General features: G+C 50.0%; 5 protein-coding genes and 1 long non-coding RNA gene across 6 annotated transcripts; 1 reads left to right on the top strand and 5 right to left on the bottom strand.

Annotated features, from left to right (window-relative positions):
- Window positions 1-272: 272 nt before the first annotated feature.
- On the bottom strand, window positions 273-2495 carry LOC101770958 (aspartic proteinase PCS1). The gene has a single exon (XM_004984879.4). It carries the CDS (start codon window positions 1852-1854, stop codon window positions 472-474), a length of 1383 nt encoding a protein of 460 aa, XP_004984936.1. The 5' UTR covers window positions 1855-2495; the 3' UTR covers window positions 273-471.
- Window positions 2496-6455: 3960 nt separating this feature from the next.
- Window positions 6456-7904, bottom strand: LOC101770547 (E3 ubiquitin-protein ligase RDUF1). The gene has a single exon (XM_004984878.3). The coding sequence runs from the start codon at window positions 7697-7699 to the stop codon at window positions 6866-6868; it is 834 nt and encodes a 277-aa protein (XP_004984935.1). The 5' UTR covers window positions 7700-7904; the 3' UTR covers window positions 6456-6865.
- A 1236-nt stretch (window positions 7905-9140) lies between these two features.
- Window positions 9141-11798, bottom strand: LOC101763273. The gene is made up of 3 exons (XR_002675772.1): window positions 10387-11798; window positions 9634-10310; window positions 9141-9551 (listed from the first exon to the last, which is right to left on the bottom strand). It is a non-coding gene; the product is annotated as an uncharacterized LOC101763273 (long non-coding RNA).
- A 952-nt stretch (window positions 11799-12750) lies between these two features.
- Window positions 12751-15154, bottom strand: LOC101762863. Its single transcript, XM_004987012.2, has 3 exons — window positions 14564-15154; window positions 14259-14424; window positions 12751-13008 (listed from the first exon to the last, which is right to left on the bottom strand). The coding sequence occupies exons 1-2, from the start codon at window positions 15137-15139 to the stop codon at window positions 14290-14292; spliced, it is 711 nt and encodes a 236-aa protein (XP_004987069.1). The 5' UTR covers window positions 15140-15154; the 3' UTR covers window positions 12751-13008; window positions 14259-14289.
- A 20-nt stretch (window positions 15155-15174) lies between these two features.
- On the top strand, window positions 15175-18425 carry LOC101770154. The gene is made up of 6 exons (XM_004984877.3): window positions 15175-15417; window positions 15523-15668; window positions 16277-16327; window positions 17117-17338; window positions 17426-17528; window positions 17620-18425. The coding sequence occupies exons 1-6, from the start codon at window positions 15332-15334 to the stop codon at window positions 18164-18166; spliced, it is 1155 nt and encodes a 384-aa protein (XP_004984934.1). The 5' UTR covers window positions 15175-15331; the 3' UTR covers window positions 18167-18425.
- Window positions 18426-18514: 89 nt separating this feature from the next.
- Window positions 18515-20455, bottom strand: LOC101762463 (pentatricopeptide repeat-containing protein At5g59600). The gene has a single exon (XM_004987011.3). It carries the CDS (start codon window positions 20141-20143, stop codon window positions 18734-18736), a length of 1410 nt encoding a protein of 469 aa, XP_004987068.1. The 5' UTR covers window positions 20144-20455; the 3' UTR covers window positions 18515-18733.
- Between the last annotated feature and the right edge of the window lie 37 nt (window positions 20456-20492).

Below are 20492 nucleotides of genomic sequence, written 5' to 3'. Positions count from 1 at the left end.
CTGATGAAATTTCGTCGTAAATTAAGTTTTGTGTTATGTATTTTCAATTCCCCCTGCCACTTCTCAAATTGAACTGTAATAAGATCTGACATAGTGACCTCTGAGAAGTCAGGCATAGAGCTAACTTTGGTCCACCACTCCGCAACCAACGCAAAGTGAGACCACGACGTTCTGCTCGGCAGCTCGCACGCTAGCCAAGTGCAGACATTGGTCAACTCTCTCTCAAAATATGGTGTAGACACTGTCCCAAATTCGAGCAGAGGGCTGGCATGTGTAAACAACTAAATTACTAGTATAGCAGTTTGTCATTGGCTCGTATATTTGTTCGCATAATACAAAGTTGACACAGCAGCAGGTGATCGGAGAGACCATCTTCTCTACAAACGATTTCGCGCCCTGCTGCTGTGTGCCATCCATGGCGAGACCCACAACGTCAACGAGTACAGATGCCACGGCGCACGCGTGGAAGGCTTATGCTCCGCTGCCGAGGCGCTGGGTGGCGAGGTCGCAGCGCGCCGGCGCGAAGCCGACGCGGCCGTTCAGGAGGTCGTACTCAACCCACACGTTCTGCTGGTGGTGGTGCCCGATCACGTACGCCGACATGCCCGCCATGTCCGAGTTCCCGAAGGTCAGGCACCACACCGCCTCGGCGCCGCCCTCCCCGCGCCGCTCACCGGGCACCCTGTACAGCAGCTTCTCCCCGGCAACCGCCACCTCCGCGCCGCGCAGGACGAGGCCCACCTCCGGGAGCAGCCGGCTCGCCGCGGCCACCCGGGCCTCCGGCGCGCGGAAGCACGCGTCGAACGCGCCCTGGAACACGAAGCCCGGCTCGCCGAGCGGGGCCAGGAGCGGGCGCGTCTGGTTCAGGAACTCGCCCTTGAGCACCCCGTAGGCGTCGGCGAGGAGGAAGGTGAACTGCGTGCCGGAGTCCACCATGGTCTGCCCCGCGCCCGTGTGGTCCGGCGCGAGCACGGACTTGGGGATTGGCAGCAGCGCGGCGCCGACGCGGATGCCCTCCAGCTGCACGGAGTAGGCCACGCGGTCGAAGTACGGCAGCGGCTGCGAGATCTCGATGAGCGGCGTGTAGTTCAGCGGCGGCGCCAGGGCGGCGCCGTCGCCGCCGAGGACGAGGAGGCCGGGCCCGTAGCCCGGGCCAATGCAGTAGGCGAAGCGGCGGGTGGCCGTCTGCGTCACGAAGGACAGGGAGCCCCGGTTCATGCCGAGGAGCCCCGTCGCGGCCTCCTGGGACGAGCTGGTGGCGTTGCCGCTGCTGCCGCGGCCGCCCGTGGCGGAGTAGTACGAGGTGACGCAGCCGAAGAGCGCGGGCACGGGCGGCGCGCCACCGAGGAGGAACGTGTCGGCTGCCAGTACGCCGTCGGCGGACGAGGCGTCCGCGTAGGAGAGCGAGACGCGGCAGGAGTTGGACGGCGGCGCGGCGCAGAAGGGCGGGACGGGGAGGTCGCGCCCACGCCACTGGCACTCCGGCGACGGGCAGCGGACGGCGCCGTACGTTGACGAGGCGGACGCATTGAACGCCGCCGCGGGGCCCGGTGGCGGCGGGGCCGGCGCCCGCGTCCCGGTCCCGTTGCAGAGCAGCCAGGAGAGCTCGCTGCCGGTGTCGAGCACCATGGTCACGTTCTGCGGCGGCGTGCCCACGGCCACCGACACGGTCAGGCTCACATCGTGGCGGAACCGGAGCTTGTTCGCCGGCGCCTGCGGGGGCGGCGGCGCCCCCTGCACCCGCAGCGGAAGCAGCACTCTCCCTCCGAAGCGAGCCTCTCCGTCCGCCGCCGCCGCCACCGCCGCCACCGCGTGGGCGAGGAGAGAGAGGCAGAGGAGAAGGATTTGCTGCATGGCATGCGGTCACTCTCTGTTTCTAAACTGCCCGCGTCGCGCGGTCGCGGCTTTTTTTTCCCGCTCCATCCGGCTCCGGCTCCGGCTCCCGCACTGTGTGTGGCAGGAGTGAGCTGGACCGGTGGAACCAAAATTTGTGGCTCCATCAGCTCGTTGCCGGTCTGCGAGAGGAAGAGAGAAAAATAACTCTTGTAAATAGTATAGCTACAGCACATGTACAGTACGTATGAGGTAGAGCCGGAGCCCATGGAAGCTCCACCAAAGTGAATCTCGCTCCCCGCTGACTGCTGCGTCACACTCCTCCCTACTAATGCCAGCGACCCAGCGTCCGCCTCTTTCCACCGCCCAGCGGCAATCGTACGAGGGCACGTGTCAGGCCTTTTTGCAGCAACAGTAGGTTACACTGCGTCAGGTTGCGTCCCTCCCATCCAAGGCTCGACTCTTCTTCTTCTCCGATCCCCGGCGAAGCAGTGGTCGGCGACCTCATCAATACGCGTACTGACTGTGACTGGTCACCGCTCGGGTTGTCCGGCCAGGTGGCGCCACTGGAGCTTAGTTAAAGCGAGACATGCTCCTGGACCTCAGGACCTGAGGGCTGAGGCTACAGATTTGGCGTCCATCAGCGAGGACTCCCGCCGGAGGCGAGTGGCTTTCAGCGCAGCTGCCTCGCCAACGATCTCTCGCTAGATTTGCCGAAAAGGGCCCTTGGCGTTCGGTGTAGCGCGCGCCAGTTCATGCTGCCTGCGGTTGGGCAACCCGTGGTCGACAGCTGGAGACCTGCCAGTGCAACGCAACCACATCCACAGGCCCGTCATCTTCCCGTGCTTCCGTGCTTCCTTGCCCCCGTTCCGTTGCTGAGCAAATCTACATGGAAGTCAGGAAACCCCAAGATTGCCCGTTCCAGTTTTTTCACGGCAGCCGTGGCTCTGCCGACAGTGCCGAGTGGCTCCGAGCCTCCGACTCCGAGGACACGGCGGCACGAGACGATGATGGTGACGGGCTGACGGCCGGCTCCTGTGATCTGCCCCGCTCTGCCTCTGCCTCACCGCTGCCGGCATCATGCGAGAATGACGCGACATTTCTTACGAACGAACCTGCAGGCGCCTTTAACCTTTACCACATTCCGATACGTGAAGGGAAAGCAACGGGCACCACGGGCTACGGCATCGGCGCACCAGAAAATAAAAGGCACACAGTGAGTCAGTGACAGTGCCACCCAGTACGTCCTCAACGTGTGGGCCACTTGAGAGACCTGTCGTGTGGCATTGGCAACATGATGGAAAGATAGCGCAGGAAAGCGGTGCAAAGAGAAATGAGCAGACGTTTCATACGGTTTCATCGCCGTTGCTTCTGAAATTTGGCCAGGTGAGTTGTTCAATGTTCATGCATCACAGCATCAGACATACGTTGCTCGCACTCGGTCAAAGCGCTGCTATGATCACCAGAATCTACACACGAGACGTCGAGCTCGTCGTATTCAGTTCCGTTTTTTGGCAAATGATTAGCTTCTGCCGCTGGATACACATGTGTTGACCCGACACGAATCACCACTCCGGTTCTTTTCAAATAGAAGCGATCATCATACACACACATGGCGCACCAATCATGCGCAACTGAAGGCTGGTGCCAGACTGCCGGGGGCGAATAAGATACCACCGCTTGTGCAAACCATCCAATCCACTTCTGCTCTACAAAGCACTCATGGATCTGCACGGCAGGAACGCTCGTATCCTGCGTGCGACCACGCATTCTTTACGTTCTGATTGCTCAAGTTCGGGGACAACCACACAATGGAGTACTCAAATCTTGGAACCAAACAAAGTGGAGAAGGCTTTCAGAAAACATGGAGCCTCAGTGCCTCACCAAAGCGTTGCAAGGACGCTGCAGGACCATTCCTTCTGAAGCAACCATTATAATGCATGCCACAGGAAGGTGCGGCTACATTATGCGTGCTAACAGCCGTCGAATTCCTGAAAGAAGCACTGGATGATCCCACAGTTCCACACCCAACTTCTGCCGTGCTGCAAAGAACCGAGTTCATTGCACTGAAACATGGAGCTGGAAGAAGGTTCACCTCTTTCGATACCAAAAAATATTCTCCTTATTGCAGGAAGGTATGCAGAACATCCACATCGTTTAGCACTTCCTGCGGTACAGAATTGGCACATAGATGAAAAGCTGTCAATCTTTCCCAAGGCCTCTTGAAAGTCAGGAATGGGCATAAAGCATTGAGCAGTGAGCAGTTCGGGTGCTCATTCGGCAGGAGTCCTTTTCCTCGAGCACTCACAGTGATGCCCAGAATGCCGAAAGCTCTCCAGGACCAGGTCCACCAAACCACCACCAGTAGATTCCAGTGCACTGAGCCATCCTGCCATGCCAAACATTTCCCTGAATGCTATTAAGCTAGCCTCAAGCTCAGGTTACCTAACAGAAGGTGCTTACCTTACCTTGAGTGAAGACGAGCCCCCATGATTTGCTGACTATAGATGGCTTGAAATGGGTCCAGTCCTGCTTGACCTGACAGCTGCCTTCCAATCTTTGTCACGAATGGACCCAATGCTTGATCATCACCATGGCCTATGCAGTATACATGCAAGGTTGCACAAACAGGCTAAAGAATCAACCGACATTCAGAGATGTTGATTGCTCAACAACCCAGATAATACATTCATCTTGACACATAACAAAACTGCTCACTGCTCAGCAATTGGCAATTCTATAATGATGCATACATAGAATCGGATAGGGTACTCACCCATGCCCCCACATCGCCAGTAATGATACAAGAAGAAGCAGACTCATACTGTACTGTTGTACTGTGAGAGCCTCACAAATAAATGACCATCGCCGCTGTCAGCTGGAGAACCTTGTGAAAGGTAAGCAGTCACATGGACCACTGAAATTCTTCATGTCAACCTGCAACTATAAGAAGCATGAAGGATAATTATCATGAAAAGTATACAGCATTTACATCCGGAATCCACAAAAGATAACATTAGCAACAGAGATGCATAACATAGTTACATAGACCAACATTTTTATAACAATTTAGCTACAAAGGGTAGCAAGACAAAGAACCAGTGTAAAGGGCAAAGCAAATAACTAAAAACATAAAACAATATACAGTCACTGGACGAGTACTCAGAGGATAGCAGGAAAAGTAACTAGTTAGGATCCGCTGTGAGTTATTACTGATTAGCTAATATACAGAATCTTCCACAACATATAATGGAAAAAATAATTGGTGCGAGAGCAATAAAAGGATTACAGCTATATCCATAAATAGTACATAACAGCCCAAACGAGAGGTAAAGGAAAATGACATGAACTAAACATCAACAAGCTTCACTAGCAGCAGTTGAATTGTTGCATGGACTTAGACATGAAGAAATGAGACTGATTTCTTGCCCTTACTGTAAAGATATTCAATTGATGTCAGTTTATTTTTCCACCTGCAGATAGCAGAGCCCTTGCAAGCATGCTGTTTCAGCATTAATTTTGTAAACAGAAAAGATGTAAAAGAAGAGGACAACAAAGGCATGCAACTGCACCATACAGCTGGTTTTTCCTAGGTCAAATGGTACATACAGTACTTAAGTGAGCAAAGTAAAGATCAGGATATGGAGAATTGTATGCAGTTTCTCAGGTACCCTTCTGCTTTTAAGAAACTCCTAAAAGTAGCCACACATTTATATCAGATTAAAGGCAATACAGAATAATAAGGCATGGATGAGGTGCTCTAAACAACAAACTGGAGCAAACACAATAGATATGCAAGATTACAAAAATCCAAATAGATGAAAATCACAATAGCTATGGCAATTTGTCAGTGTACAGCTCATATCATCATTGAAAATTCAGTATGTTACTATTTGAAAGGACATGCAGGTGAAATAACAAGGATCAATTTCATGGTTAGGCCAACCACTATTATGACCCATATGACTTGCAAACAAGATGGAGAGCTACATGGATGGACAAAGACAAAGAATGTCTGCTACAAGATAGCACCCCCGCTATCTTACTCATCATATACAAATAGCTGAAAATAAATAGTAGGGACCTTTACTACTAAGAGCGAAGTTAGATCCATGATTTGTAGGATCCATCTGGACGTGTGTTGTATTCAAAGAAAATTCATCTAACCATCCATAATTGGGCATGTGGTAATTTAAACAGTTTTCATATAACACGACAATGCTAGATTTAGATGCTCTTTTTAATCACCTTTACTCATTGTGCACCAACCCAAACTAGCACCCACACTAGTTGAACACACTAGAAATACAATTTAAAATCATGATATCTAGATATAGCCAATATATTTTTCTCAGTGCATACAAAGAGTGTGGGGACTTGAGGTTTCCTTATTTAGCAGAGGAAACAAAGGCATCAAACCTGCAGGGGAAAACAACCAGAGAAATTAAGAGAATAAAAATGGCAGGTTGCTACTTAGAAACATGAGCACAGCTAGGCTAAGTTTTGACCATTAAACATTATTAGCTAGTGCTGGGGCGACCATTGTTGTGACTAATCCATGATGCACATATTTTTTTGGATTCAAACAATGACGGGGTTTGGCCTGCTGCACAAAAGTAACATCAGAGAATTTTTCAATTTTTAATATAAAATATATGATATAGCAAAATGGAAATTCATCTTGATCCAGTATGTACACAAATGGTAGGGATGTAAATACAGCCAATGTTCTCTCTAACTACAATCTTGCAAAGGATTGATTTCCCCAACATTCATTGCTATTACTTCCTTGAAGCACTTGTTTGACCGAATTTGCTTGCCATGCTCAAACTAATTTGGTTGCCATGTTCACTCCAAGATGTTTGCTCATACCCATCTCTCGATAATTCTTAAATGAGACAAAAGAGGGGATAATGCAAGACCTTCATTTACATCAAAAGTCCCAAGAAATTATAATCTGGATTCCCTTCTTACACTAACCCTAGTTCTTCAGCACTATCAATTGAAAACGAGTTACCAAGGAAAACTGTGCTCAGCCACTAAGAGATTGCGACGAACTCGCTTGCCGGCTGCCATGACCGAAACAGCCAAACAGATTCCTAAATACACGGCGAATCCGACCTTCACCGCCATCCACTTGCCTCTCTCCCTCTGGCCATGTCACCCTCCTCGGGCCGACCCCGTTACTGAAGCCCCCATCCAGCTCGGTGTAGACGACCGGGAGCTGCTCTCTGGGCCCGCCGGCGAACCTCCCTACGGCAAATCCACCGCGTGGAAGTCGCCAGATAGTGAGCCCCGCATCCGCCTCCGCATCTGGGGTGGCCGCGGCCGGAAGCTCTTGGCGGCAAACGGGGCACGAGTTGCGGAGGGAGAGCCAGGGCAAGATGCAGTCTTGGTGGTAGACATGCTTGCACGGCATCTCCCGCCCGGCGGCGCCGGGCTCAAAGGCCTCCTGGCAGACCGCGCAGTGGGCCCCGCCTCCGGCGATCGTCACAGATGGCATGGACTCCACCGCAGCCTTCGACGCCGGGGGCCGCGGCGCCGCCGCCTCCCGCGAGAACTGGTCCAGCAGGCGGTGGAAGCCGGACCCCATGAGGAGGTGCTGGACGTCGCCGGGCAGCGGCCGCAGCCCGTCGCCCGCGCCGTCGTCATAGTAGAGCTCGAACCCGGACAGCGATCCGCCCCGGAGCACGATGACCGGGTTCATCGTCCCGCGCCGGCCGCTCCCGCCGCCGCCCCGCGGCGGCGGCTGCGGGAACTGCTCCAGGAAGCCGCCGTCGCACTCCGGGCAGACGACGGTGGCCGGAGACACCCTCACGAAGCGGCTGCAGCGGTAGCACCAGTACGACACCGGGGACGACTCCATCCCCGCAATCGAAGCCCCCCGACCCTCCGACCAAAATCGAGCCGGAAAACTTGCAGACTCACTCCAGCCGCAGATCGAAGACGACGGCCGGCCTCAGATCCAAGAAATTTCCGGGGGCGAGGCGCCGAAATCCCCAAATCGAACTCCGCCGGATTCGATTCGGGGGCTTTCGGGGAGCGGAGACGAGGAGGTGGGGAGGGGAATTGCGGGGTGGGTGAGTGGGTGGGGCGGTTTTATGTGGGACGCCGTCCGGCGGGGCGGTGACGTCCCGGGTGACGGCGACTGCACGTGGAGCGTGGCGATTGGGAAAGGCACACGCCGTTAGCTAGCGGCCGGGGGTGACGTTGACCGGTCAGCCGGCCGTGGAAGGTCAAAGGGGAAGGCCGCCCGGGATGGATGGATCGGCGGCGCCCGGGCGGGTTTAGCAAACCGCCGCGTGGATGGAAGAAGGGTGGGCGGTTTTGACTTGCGCGGTAAAAGGCGACAGGTTTAAATTGATTGAGGTTTTGGTTTGACGCTGGCCACCAGTTTGGAAACAGCACTTCTGAGTTCTGCAGCTGCATGCTCCTACTAAACATGGCACAGTAAATAAATTTGTCATATTGCGGAGTATGAATTTATAGAGTAAATAAATTTGGCAAACTTGTTGACGCAACCCATCTAAACATGGCACAAACAACAAAGATGAACACTATCATGGCACTATTGAATTTTCTTTGCGTGTGAATTTACCGTTAGTTAAAAAAAGAAGCGTACATGGATTCTCGTTGTTTCATTTTCTCAACACTTTTCGAAAATTCCTATCTTACTTTTCAATATATTGTTGTACATGTACTTCACTTTTGCATCTGGGTGAAACGATTCCCAGTTATAGATGGCTCCGTGAATGGTCGCCGTTCTTCCAACAACTTCACTTTCAGTCACTTTCGAATCACCACTAGAGGCTCGTCGGTGACTACAGGGGTCAAAGGTCTCCTGCCGTTACCACCTCAATCACTTTCTGAATTATTACAGCGCTTTTGCCGGGTTAATAAACAAATAACCGCAGACAAATTGACCTTCACGTGTGCCTACAGGCCACATGTACAGGCACAAAATAGACAGATGCCAAAAGTCAGTAATGTTTGACATGTGCTGGAGTCCATGTCAGGGGAGTAGATCAGATCTACAGAACCAACAAAGAAACTTCATATGCTGTCATGCTCAATCAGACACGCTACATCACCCCTTGTCTGCTGAGTAATGAAAGAGAGCTGATGAGAAGCTTCCGGCCCATCCCTTGTGGTCTTGCCACGGCCTTTCTGCTATTCTAAAGTCTATGAACAGAGCAATTCAACACCAACAAAAAAAAATCACACACCGGTTATTTTTGTATAACCTTCGTTTATAAAAAAAACAAATGATATAAGACATTATCCTTACAGTCTAAAGGGTTGTTTTTGTATATCAAACATGGGAGGTTGTCCTGTACTGTACACAACATATCCATTAGCCATTACCAATCACCATATAATGCAATCCCTTTTCACAAAGGAACGGTCCATATTCCAGCAACAGACAGCGCTTTGCAATACAGGGCTCACAACTCACTTGGCACGTTTCACAAAGGAACGGTCAAGTTATTTTGCTCATCAAGAAGAATATTGAACGTAAAAATATAGCATCTATGGACCTACCAGAAGGTTTGAACAATTCTAAATATGAGGCTGGACACCGAAACATATCTGACATGTAGACTATGGCGCAGGACGGCGTAGTCTACGTAGAAAGACAGGAACTAGTCAAAGATTAGGAAATGTACTCTGTCACGGGCCTCAAACTAGGCTCTCCAAGGTTCATATTAGAGGATTTCCTGCATAAGACAAAACTTCAGAGACACAACAAGTCGATCATGAGCTACAATTAGTACTCAAAGAAGGAGCAACAAGACATACCTTATAGATCTCCTCAACTACAAAGAGAGTTCTCCTGTAAAGCGCAGCGGCTTAATGGTCGGAAACAGTCTCTTTGGCACGGCTTGAATGTCGCAGCATGATCATCGCCAGCCTTAGCCGCCGCCTCTGCTCTTCGAGTTGTTCTTGCGCCGGCAGGGTCCATCACAGCAACATGAGGCTCCGGATCATCTTCAATATTGATCACCTCCTCAATGACTGGCAACCTGTCTTGCACAGCGAGAGCAGCCGCCTTTTCAGCATCCATCACCGGCTCTAGTATCTGCAAACCATCAATGTCATCTTGAGTAGACACAGTGGTGATATTGGAATCGCCTACCGGACGCGGGAGGCACATCTTCTGCGGTGACGGATTTCTTCACGACCCATTTCGCAACAATGGACCGCTTCTTCTTTGGTGGCGGAGGAATTGCAGCTTCGAGCTCCTCATCAGCTGTGCGCTTCTTCGATTCAGAGGATGACCCGACCTTAGCAAATGGCTGGGCCTTGACTTCAAAATTCTCCGCAGCATCCGAACTGGTGCTGCTGAAGGTCTCGAGTACTTCCTCTTCCTCGTCATCACTCTCAGTGCTCTCCGCCATATGCACGCGAGGAGCAGCTTCACAAATATCTTCCGATCCGGGAGGAGGAGAAGCAGAGAAGTACAAGCTGACATCTTCCTGCAAAGAAAGTCAAGTTAGCACACCCAACAACTACAAAAATAAGTATTTGGAGGCTATGGCTACGGGTACTTACAGGCTTTGGCGGGTTGGCAGCGTTGAATTCCCGCACAATGGTGGGGATCTCGCCCACATTTTTGAACATCCGCTTCAAGCTCACCATAATCTCATCTATATTGAGCTCATCAGGTGAAAGTCTGGATGGATCATTGACTCCAGTATACTCATAGCCCCAGTGGCATCTCTATTGTAAGGGCTGGATTCTTCGCTTCATAAAGCTGAAGGCTACTCCAACTCCAGTGAGACCTTCTTGCTTTAGCTTGGCTATTCTATCAAGGAGTTCGGGTAGTTGGAGGCAATCCCCATGAGTTGGCTCATCCAGCCACCGGTTGTTCCAGGTGGGACGATGCCTTGTCAGTTTGGGTAGTTTGGGATCGTGGTTGCCAATGTAGCACTACTTCTCCTTCCACTCGGCATTGAAGTCTATCAATTCATACTCTAGATACAGGCTACTGAGTTTCTCCCGCATCTGGATACCGGCACCTCTGACTACTTGAGTATGATCCCTCATCGGTTGCGGCTTTACATAGAAAAATTTTCGGAATAACTGAAAGTTGGGGCGGATTCCCAGAAAAGCTTCGCAGAAGTGCACAAAAATAGCAGTATGGAGGATTCCATTGGGGTTCAGAGGAACCAGCTCCAACTTATAATAATCCAGAAGACCCCGGAAAAATCAGAAGTCTGTAAGTGCAAGACCGCGCTCGATGAAGTGAGCGAAAATTACTGTTTCATCAGGTATTCCTCCAATGGTCACGGATTGCCGTAGGAGGATCTCCAATTGATGAAGTCTTGATCTTGGAGCAGCTTGGCGGCCACAGACACCTTAATCTCCTCCTCTTTTAAGAATGACCGCTTCCAAGCGCAACTAGGAGTTGGCGGCGCAGTCTAATCCGTCTTCCCGTACTTGGGTGCCGGCAATTGTGGCTCCTTCTTGTCGGACCTCTTCTTCTTCTCACCCTCGACTTCTTTGGATGCATCAGCCTTCCTCACCATCCTTAATGTCACGAGCTTCTTCTGTCGCATACGCTCGGGGCCTCAGTGGTGGGGGGCGGCGGCGCTAGCGCTCGGAGATTGGGCAGCAGCAGCACTAGGGCTACAGTATGGAGGTCGGAAAAGCAAATGGCAAAGGTGAAACGAAAAGGGATAACTTCCTCCGCTATTTATCACCGTGGCACAGTAACAACGACGTGAATAAAGGAATATTCAGGTTTAACAGATCCGCAGATTTCACGGCACCTGATTAGTCGTTACCTCTATTCTCAGAAGAGATGAGATTTCCTTTCAGAGATAGTCACGTTGACCAGAGGTTGCCAAACTAGTTGGTAAAAGGCTCGGGGTTGTGTGTCATGTGTGCATCATAAAAAAAAATTTCTCTGGGTTTTAAGGAAAAGTGATGCAAATTACAGATCGACCCTTAGCCTGATTCTTTGATTCAAACTAAGCCTCGGGGGCTACTCCATATGGAGTGCGACTTTTGTCGCACTTCCACATAAAATTCAAGATTGAAGGACACGGGACTCAGTTAAATGAGGCTTGAGTACATTCTAGCAGCATGACAATTTTTTTTACATTTGAAGATTTAGCCAGACGAAGTACTCGAAGAGCACCAAGAACTAGTCGATGAAGTTAAAAAAAACTCGAAACTATTGCATTTAACTAAAAAGTACTCAAGGGCTTGTCGTACATACATCTATAAGCCCACGAGAAGGTTTGGACAATCCTAAATATGGGGTTGGACACCAAAACATATCTGACATGGAGATTATAGCGCAAGACGACGTAGTCTATGTGGAAAGACAGGACCTAGTCGAGGATTAGGAAAAATACTCGTAGTAATAAGAGTAGAACTCATTTAGTCGAATCTAACTAGTTTTCTTGTAACCAACCGACCTGTAACCCTGCCCTCGGCAATATAAGGTGAGACAGAGACCCCCTCCAAAGCAATTCAATCCAACCAACGCAAAGGACGTAGGGTATTATGCTATTCAGCGACCAGAACCTGTCTAAATCGTATGTCTGCGTTTACCTTCGAGTTCCTGATCTCGACGAGCCCCATTAACCAAAGCACTACCTCGAGCACTCCCCTCGGTAGGTTGCCGGGTCTAAACACCAACAGATGTAGCTTCCAAAAGTCAATGCCTAACCAGTCCAAATCCAACCTACTTCAGCATGAAGCAACAAAGAAAATATAAGATTTCAGTTTCAAAGTTGAAAGTGCATAATTCAACAATTCAGGCGGATTTGATGCTTCATACTTCAATCTTAAATTCAACCAAAGCGGCACAGGGTTTGAGAAAATCACAAACTGTTGATACACCCCAACACCGGTAACACACACTAGCAAATTTTGGCATGAAAGGAATCGTGTACACCCCAGGAAAACACAAACTGAGTAAAACATGTTAGTACTTCTTGATTTGTATTGAAGTACAACATGTTGGCAAATGCAATTGAGGTGACATATAAAATTTATGAAGCATCTGTTGTACAATAACTTTTACACAAACCAGAATAAATGAGAAGAAATGGGGTTAACTTGAACAGAGCTAACAGAAGCAAGCAGCTAACCAGTCTTCCAATGACAAAATATCTGAGAAAAGCACACACTGAAGACTCATCTGCATCCGAAGAGCATAACCTGTATAAAAGTAAATGCAATGGACAGAGGAGTCAAGACTTAAGTATGCAGTATGATCTATGTGGTAGATACATAGTAAAGGTGATCGGCTGTATGGTCAGGCTTCAGATAAGGAACAGCAACATGACAATGTCGACCATTGTAGAGGGAGTATGGTTCACTAACAAAGGGAGGAGCCAATTGCTCTAACTACTAATTAAGGCAACAACTATTCATGAAAAATCTACAAAAATTCTTGACTCATCAGCTCGATGTGGAAGGCCTAAAAATTTGAAATATTCTGTCAGCCTATCCTCCTGCATAGTGAAAGACAGAAAGAAACGAGAGAAGAGAAAATGTAGAAAAGGAAGTGTTCATGTCAGGAGTACAGCTAGACATCTGTATGAAGTGGCTAAAAATTTGACTCGAGAGTAAACTGCATCATAGTCTCATTTATGTAAAACTGGAATTGTTTGATTTAAACTTCCAAGGTGGGTGCAATTAGTCAATTGAACTTGAGAATCACTTATTTAGGCCATTGATCTAGTTTAAGTGGTGTGTTCTAGGTCTAATTTCTATAGTCTCACACCTCAACACACATGAGCCGCTAACTAAGATGTTGTCTGACAGAAGGCAAAACTAAATATGAACACACCCTGGATGACTAGCTATCAAACTATCTTGGATTAGTCTCTATGATAGTAGTACATGAAAGCTGTCTGCCTGGGGCATTGCGAGAAGAACTTCAGCAGAGGTATGCAAAGACTCTTCATGAGGTTCGAAATGGTAGCCATGTGGTAGAATATCTATGAAGTACCAGCAAGGTGAATTCAACTAGAATATGCATATCTCTACAGGAATCATCACTTCCTCCGAGTGACATGAGCATACCTGCGCTATCTTCTTCAGATTACCTTCTATAGTCCCATCCAAGCATATTCTACAGGACCAATTGAGTCGTGTCCTTAAGGCATTCGCCTTTCCAAATTCAAGTCTTTATCACTTTCACTTGCAATTTATTTTAAGTGTGGCGCAATTCACACTTGATATAATATGTTGGAAGCATTCCACACTTTTATAAATGGAACATTCCTAGAACTAGTTGTACGGTAATTTTGTTTAGCATGTCCCGCAGCTGAACTGATCACATCTAACCTAAGTGCAAACTGCAGAGGGAAGCAAAACCTCACGCGATACTAAATATGCAATGTTGCATACACTGTCACAGCTATTACAAGAAGCTAAGGCGGAAGAGAAGAGCAATTGCTCACATTGGGGTGGCAGACAAACGAGAGGCAGGAATCAATAATTTCTCCTCTTCTTCCTGGACTTGGCCCTCTTCTGCCTGGCCTCCTCTTTCTGCTTCTCGGCCTCCTCCTTCTCAAACTTCTCCTTTTCCCTCTTCTGTAAGAAGTCCTGCACCGCCAGGTAGATCACCTGCATTGCACAAAGAATCGAGAGCCAGCCAAAAACACAGCCTGGCGAGATCAGCATCGACCATCCCATGATCCAACACCACACCGGCTCGCAAAACGACCAACAATTATTCGCCACTCATGGAGGCCCAGGCACGCACACCGAGGGTGAGGATGGAGAGGCCGACGAACGCGACCGTCAGCAGCACGGACACCACCGTGGCGGTGACGCTGTCGTCGTCGGCCGCCACCCTCATCGCGGCCTCCGCCTCCTCCAGGGGCAACTCCGCGTCGCCGGCCACGGCCGCAGCAGCTGGGCGCCCGCGCCGCAGCCGCAACCTCGCGAGGCGCAGAGGCCTCGAAGCCCCTCCACCCTCCGCATTCCTAGCAGCGCGCCTCAGCGGGAGCGGCCTCCGCGGCGCGAGGGGCAGAACTGAGAGCGAGCTCGCTGCCGCTGCCGCCATTATCCCGTCCCTCGCGCCCGTGAAGCGAATGAACGGTCGAAACGAACGGCCGAAAGGGAGAGATGGAAAAAAGGCCTGGGCCGTATCAGAAAACCTAGGCGGGCCAACCCCGGGGCAGCACAATAAGGGCCGTTTCGGCCCACTGAGCTTCCGCGCCTGGGTCCGAACAGCCGAGTGAATTCCAGAGAGATCCGTCCCTATCCCCAACCTTCCTCCTCCAACACCACCGTGATGTGACGCATTCGGCGTTTGTTTGGCGTTTTGGCTCGTCATCCCTGACCTGCCTGTTCTATCCAGAACCGGAAATATCTCGCATCGCCGCGAACGAACGCACACGACACGAGGGAGACGCACGCACGCATCACCGGCTTCGGGAACCGCAGAGAGCAACCGCACCGGACGCGCGGTGGTTTGGTTTCGCCGGCAGCGCCGTGGGATCAGGGAGGATTGAAAGAGGAGGACGGGATGGCGGGGGATAGGCTGAGCTGGGCGGGGCTGCTGAAATGGAGCCTCTCCTACGTCGACGGGGCCGGGCCGTCCCGCACCATCAGGTAAGGGGGATGTTCGATTGCTGGTGGGAAGGCGGCTTGTGTCTTTCTTCCGGATGTGGCCTGTGGCTGAAGCGCGTGTTGGTTTTTGGTGGCGCCGATCAACAGCGAGGAGGAGCGGCGGTGGCTGGCGGAGGCGGTGGAGCGGCACATGATGGTGGACGTGGTGAGCCGGATGCGGGAGATCGCGCTGCTCATGAGCACGCCGCCTGCCGTCCTGGAGGCGCAGGGCATCACCCACGACGATATCGAAGGTATGGGCTCCAATTACCAGTTGCGGCATTGCACGCTGCATTTCCCTTATCTCCTGCTGGGATTCGCTGAGCACGTATGCTAGTGTTGGTTGGTGTCGATTTCAGCGGTCAAATTTTAGGTTGGATGATGCGTTTCTGTTAAAGGGTGATAGATATGGAATGGAATCAGTCAGCCTTTTTTTTCTTTAGGCAGCTTGCAGCTTAGATAGGCAATTCAGATCCTAAATTGGAGCACACTGTAACGAATAGGTAATTTTACTTTAGGGAGCATATATTAAGGAATGATTCCCCCTCTGAAAAGAAAACAAAAGAAAAAAAAAAGTTTACAATGTCTTTCTGTTGTTCGACTTTGAATATTCTGTGGTTCGATTAGATACCAAATACCTCTGCTATTCCCAGTTCCACCATTTTTAGGTCGGTAGAGATATGTTCCTATGCGCCTTTATGATGTACTTCTAATATTATGTTTTAATAGAATCGCATGTCTGACTTAGTATCTGATAGCATTTCTCCCTTTATAGGCATGTTTTAATAGAATGACTGATTTAGTATCTCATGGCATTTCTCATACCTCATTGATACTAATCCATGTGCTTTGAAAATCGCAGGTCTGTTGAGTGAGCTGCAGGTACATGTTGAGTCTATCGACATGGCAAATGGTATGTCCCAGGTTCATGTTTAATTTTTTCCATGTCTTGTTATCGTTTCAGGTGTTCACAAAATCACATGTTTTGTATCTTATTTTGCAACTAGCTTCTGTTTTTATGGTAATAATCTTTGTATAGCCCCACCCTGACTTAAATATGGCTCCAATTGTGGTATATAACATGGTGCCTCCTTTGTGGGATTCTTGAGGGCCCTTGATGTGGATGGCTCATTGTGACCATATCTTTGCACATTATTCTACCCATCATTTGACCCAAAATTCCTCGGGAGCTGTCTGATATTTAATGTGTCAGTTGGTAATTGCTGCATGTTATAAGGTTTATGAATGTTGCACTTATTCACACATAACTCAAATTTATCTGCTTTTAAGTGAAATCTACAATTCCATCTGTAGGAGACCATGGTAGCACTTGGAGGCATGCATTACTGGTGTCAAACTGAATACATTCACATCATTGGATGATTCAATGGCATTAGTAGTTTCTGTTGAGGTGGCTAAACAAATGGATGGAGGCAACTATAGTGGTTTTTTTGGCAATAGAATATTGCTGTTCAGGTGAATTCTCAGCTTCCCCTTTCAATATGCTAGCATACAAAATTTCAAGGGGAGCTGATCCGTTAGGAAAAAAAAGTTGACTGGATGTTGAACTAACTGTTTACAATGAAGCAATAATATCCATTGACCTAATTGAAAATGTTCTTTATGTGAAACTGTGGATTTTTATGCTAATTTATTTGTTATTTACACGGTTATTTTGTTTTTCCTCTCTGCTGTGTTATAGATTTGCACTCTGTTGGTGGGTTGGTTCCAGTTATCAAGTTCCTCAGAAATTCTGACGCCCGTATCCGAGCAAAAGCAGCTGATGTGGTGACAACAGTTGTTCAGAACAATCCAACCAGCCAGCAGTTGGTCATGGAAGCTAGTGGTTTTGAGCCCCTCTTGTCCAATTTCAGATCAGATCCTGACCTTACTGCCCGCATAAAAGCTCTTGGTGCTCTATCTTGTAAGTATTTTGTCCGCATTTTTAGATGGTAAGGGTATATTTTATCATAAATTGCCTTGTCTGATGGTGTTCTTATTTATTATTCAGCCTTGATACGAAACAACAGACCAGGAGTTGCTGCATTTCGTTTAGCCAATGGATATACAGGACTAAGAGATGCATTGAATTCAGAGAGTGCAAGATTTCAGAGGTAACATAATTGATATGAGATTGTTAGTGCTGTTTTTTGGGTAAATGCCTTGCTAAATGTTCTTTCTAAGATGTTTTTCCCTATTTGGCAGGAAAGCATTGAGTCTGACTCACTATCTGCTCAGCGAAAGCCATTCAGATTGCTCAGTATTTGCGCAGCTAGGTTTCCCCCACCTTATGATGCGCTTGGCATCCAGTAATGACTCTGGTGTTAGAGAAGCAGCATTAGGGGGCTTGCTTGAGCTTGCAAGGGACATGACACTGGGAAATAGGAGTCTACTAGCAGAGCATGACAGGTTACGACGGCTTCTCCGGGGACGCGTAGAAAGCATAAGGAGGATGACTCCTGAAGATCTGGATGCTGCACGGGAAGAGAGGCAGCTCGTTGACTCATTGTGGATCGCCTGCTACAATGAACCGTCCATGCTCCGGAATGAAGGGCTCCTTGTTCTGCCTGGGGAGGAATCTTTCGAGCAACCTCCTGATGTGGCTGGTAGATTCTTCGAGCCAATGCGCCAAGCTTCTGCAAGGAGGGCACCCCCTGTTGAGAGAACAGGCTCAGGAGATGAAGCTGGGGGTGGAATGATTTTGCTTTTAGGCCCAGCACCAGATGGTGGATCAAACTTCCAGAGTCATTGATCGTTCTGGAGGTAGACCATGCATGACACCATGAGAGAGGAAGCTGTGGGATCGTGCTACTGCCTTGTACTTATAAGTGCTTCGGGTGTTATGTAACTAGGGATTGGTACGTAAATAATATCCTGTTCTGAAATAACTAAATACCATAATGCTGCTTATGCTTGTATAGTAACTCCCAGTTACGCTGTGATTAAGTAGTTATAAATATTCCGTGTCTAAACGTTGAGTAAATAGTGTGAATGATAAACATTTCTGCTAATTTCAGTAGTCTGCACAAGCATTTTTTTTATACTCGTGGTAGCATCCAATACATCCATATGTAGGAAGGGGGATTAGATGAGGTTAACATGAATGTTACCTTCCTGCGCATTTGCTTCTGCAATTCTGGGGAACCGTGAATCCATGATCAATCAATTCTGTAGGAAGGGAGATTAGATGGTTAACTAGATGGTGTTAACCCTCATGCCCGTCTTCTGCAATCCTGAGGAACCGCGAATAATCAACAGTGGATCCATGATCAATCAATTCTGTTCTTTTCTGATGCCAGAGGAATGATTACGCCCTCGCCTATGGAGGCTCTAGCCAGCTGCAGCCGTCGAGCTTCTTCATTCGCCGTCTCTTTGCCAACCTCTTCGTCTTCAGGACATCATCCTGTCTGCCTGCGCTCGCCAGCGCGTCTGAGTAAAGCAGGCAATTAGCTGCATTAGCCGGTTCGACGGTCAGCAGGCGGGACGCTGCCAGCTCGGCAAGCTTGACGTCGCCATGGCTCCGACATGCCCCCAGCAACGCCCCCCAGACGAAGCAGTCGGGCTCCAGGGGCATGGCTTTGATGAAATCATACGCCTCGGCGAGCTTGCCGGCTCGGCCAAGCAGATGCACCATGCAGGCGTAGTGCTCCAGCCTCGGCTCAATGTCATGCTCTTCCTTCATGGCGCGGTACAGGCCCTTCCCGAGCTCCACCATGCCGCAATAGCTGCAAGCCGTTAGAACGGCGGTGAACGTCAGGTGGACCGGCCTTGCTCCGTCACGCAGCATCCGGTCGAAGAGGCCGATGGCTTCTTGGCAGTGGCCGGAATTCGCGAGGCCGAAAATCATGGAGTTCCATGTCACCGTGCTTCTCTCCGTCATATTGTCGAACAGCCGGTGCGCCTCGAGCACGAGCCCGCACTTAGCGTACATGTCGACCAGAGCGCTACTTACTGTGAGGTCTTGCTCGATGCCGGCCACGATGGCGTAGGCGTGGACTTCCTTACCACGCTTCACGTCGGCGACATTGGCGAAGGCAGGCAGGATGCTGGCAATCGTGGCCGAGCCTGGCAGGACGCGGGTGCCGGTGGACACCATTCTCCGGAACAGTGTGCGCGCCCTGTCGTAATGGAAGTTCAGCACCGACCCGGAGACAAGTGATGTCCAGGTGACCACGTCGGGCCGGAACCCGTCGTCTTGCATGGCCCGGACCAAGTCCTCGGCCATGTGGTCGTCGCCGGCCAGAGCGAAACCGGACATGACGGCGTTCCATGTAACCAGGTCGGGGCGCAGGCCCTGGCCTCTCATCTTGATGGTCAGGGCCAGCGCGCGCTCCGGGAGGCCGTGGCGCGCGTATCCCGCGAGCAGCGCGTTCCAGGCGACGAGGTCGTCTCTGCGAGGCATTTCGTCGAACACCCTGCGGGCGCTGGCGACGAGGCCGCACTTGGCGTACATGTCGAGGAGCGCTGTGGAGACGACGGCGTCGGAGGAGAGGGACGGGAACCGGGTGAGGAGGAGCGCGTGGATGAGGCGACCGGAGGAGGCATTCCCGAGGCGCGCGCAGGCGCGGAGCGCCGTGGGAACGGCCGCGGGGTGCGGATCCACCGCGCCGCGGTCGCCGGATTGGAGGCTGGTGAAGAAGAGGTGGAGGACGCGGCTGTGGTGGCCTTGCCAGGAAGCACTCGTCAGCTGCTTCATCCATGAGCTGCTGGATGTTGCGCCTGCGTTCATGAGCTCTACGTCCGTTCAGGTTCTCATCCATGGAATTCGAACGGGAAAATGCAAGCCGATCGAAGTGACGTCCCTCTTGTTAATGGTACTATAAGATAAGTAATTAACTTCGTAAACAGGTGACGACTCTAATGTTCCAGTAATATTGATATCTGCTGTAATTTCTTGAATTCGCCCCGCAGCTTTAAGAACTTTCACAGGTAAACTTTAATTAGCAACCAAATCAACATATAAACTTATTTCCGAGATTATCTAAAATACACTATCAAAAGCTCTACAAAATAATCATACTTAAAACTATGCAACACAAATCTTGTCCGTTTTGAATTTGAATTTGAAGCCAGTATTC

The sequence above is a fragment of the Setaria italica genome, chromosome IX (assembly GCF_000263155.2).
Source record: "Setaria italica strain Yugu1 chromosome IX, Setaria_italica_v2.0, whole genome shotgun sequence".
In the NCBI taxonomy this organism is placed as follows: domain Eukaryota; kingdom Viridiplantae; phylum Streptophyta; class Magnoliopsida; order Poales; family Poaceae; genus Setaria; species Setaria italica.
The sequence above is the reverse complement of the archived record's forward strand: the minus strand, read 5'-3'. Positions and strand labels throughout refer to the sequence as shown.

Coding starts and splice junctions, on each gene's coding strand:
- LOC101770154 (XM_004984877.3), top strand. CDS start 15,332: ATGGCGGGGGATAGGCTGAGCTGGGCGGGGCTGCTGAAATGGAGCCTC. Junction 15,418..15,522: donor GGGCCGTCCCGCACCATCAG/GTAAGGGGGATG, acceptor GCCGATCAACAG/CGAGGAGGAGCGGCGGTGGC. Junction 15,669..16,276: donor CACCCACGACGATATCGAAG/GTATGGGCTCCA, acceptor TGAAAATCGCAG/GTCTGTTGAGTGAGCTGCAG.
- LOC101770958 (XM_004984879.4), bottom strand. CDS start 1,854: ATGCAGCAAATCCTTCTCCTCTGCCTCTCTCTCCTCGCCCACGCGGTG.
- LOC101762463 (XM_004987011.3), bottom strand. CDS start 20,143: ATGAACGCAGGCGCAACATCCAGCAGCTCATGGATGAAGCAGCTGACG.
- LOC101762863 (XM_004987012.2), bottom strand. CDS start 15,139: ATGACGAGCCAAAACGCCAAACAAACGCCGAATGCGTCACATCACGGT. Junction 14,425..14,563: donor TCTCCATCCTCACCCTCGGT/GTGCGTGCCTGG, acceptor TGTGCAATGCAG/GTGATCTACCTGGCGGTGCA.
- LOC101770547 (XM_004984878.3), bottom strand. CDS start 7,699: ATGGAGTCGTCCCCGGTGTCGTACTGGTGCTACCGCTGCAGCCGCTTC.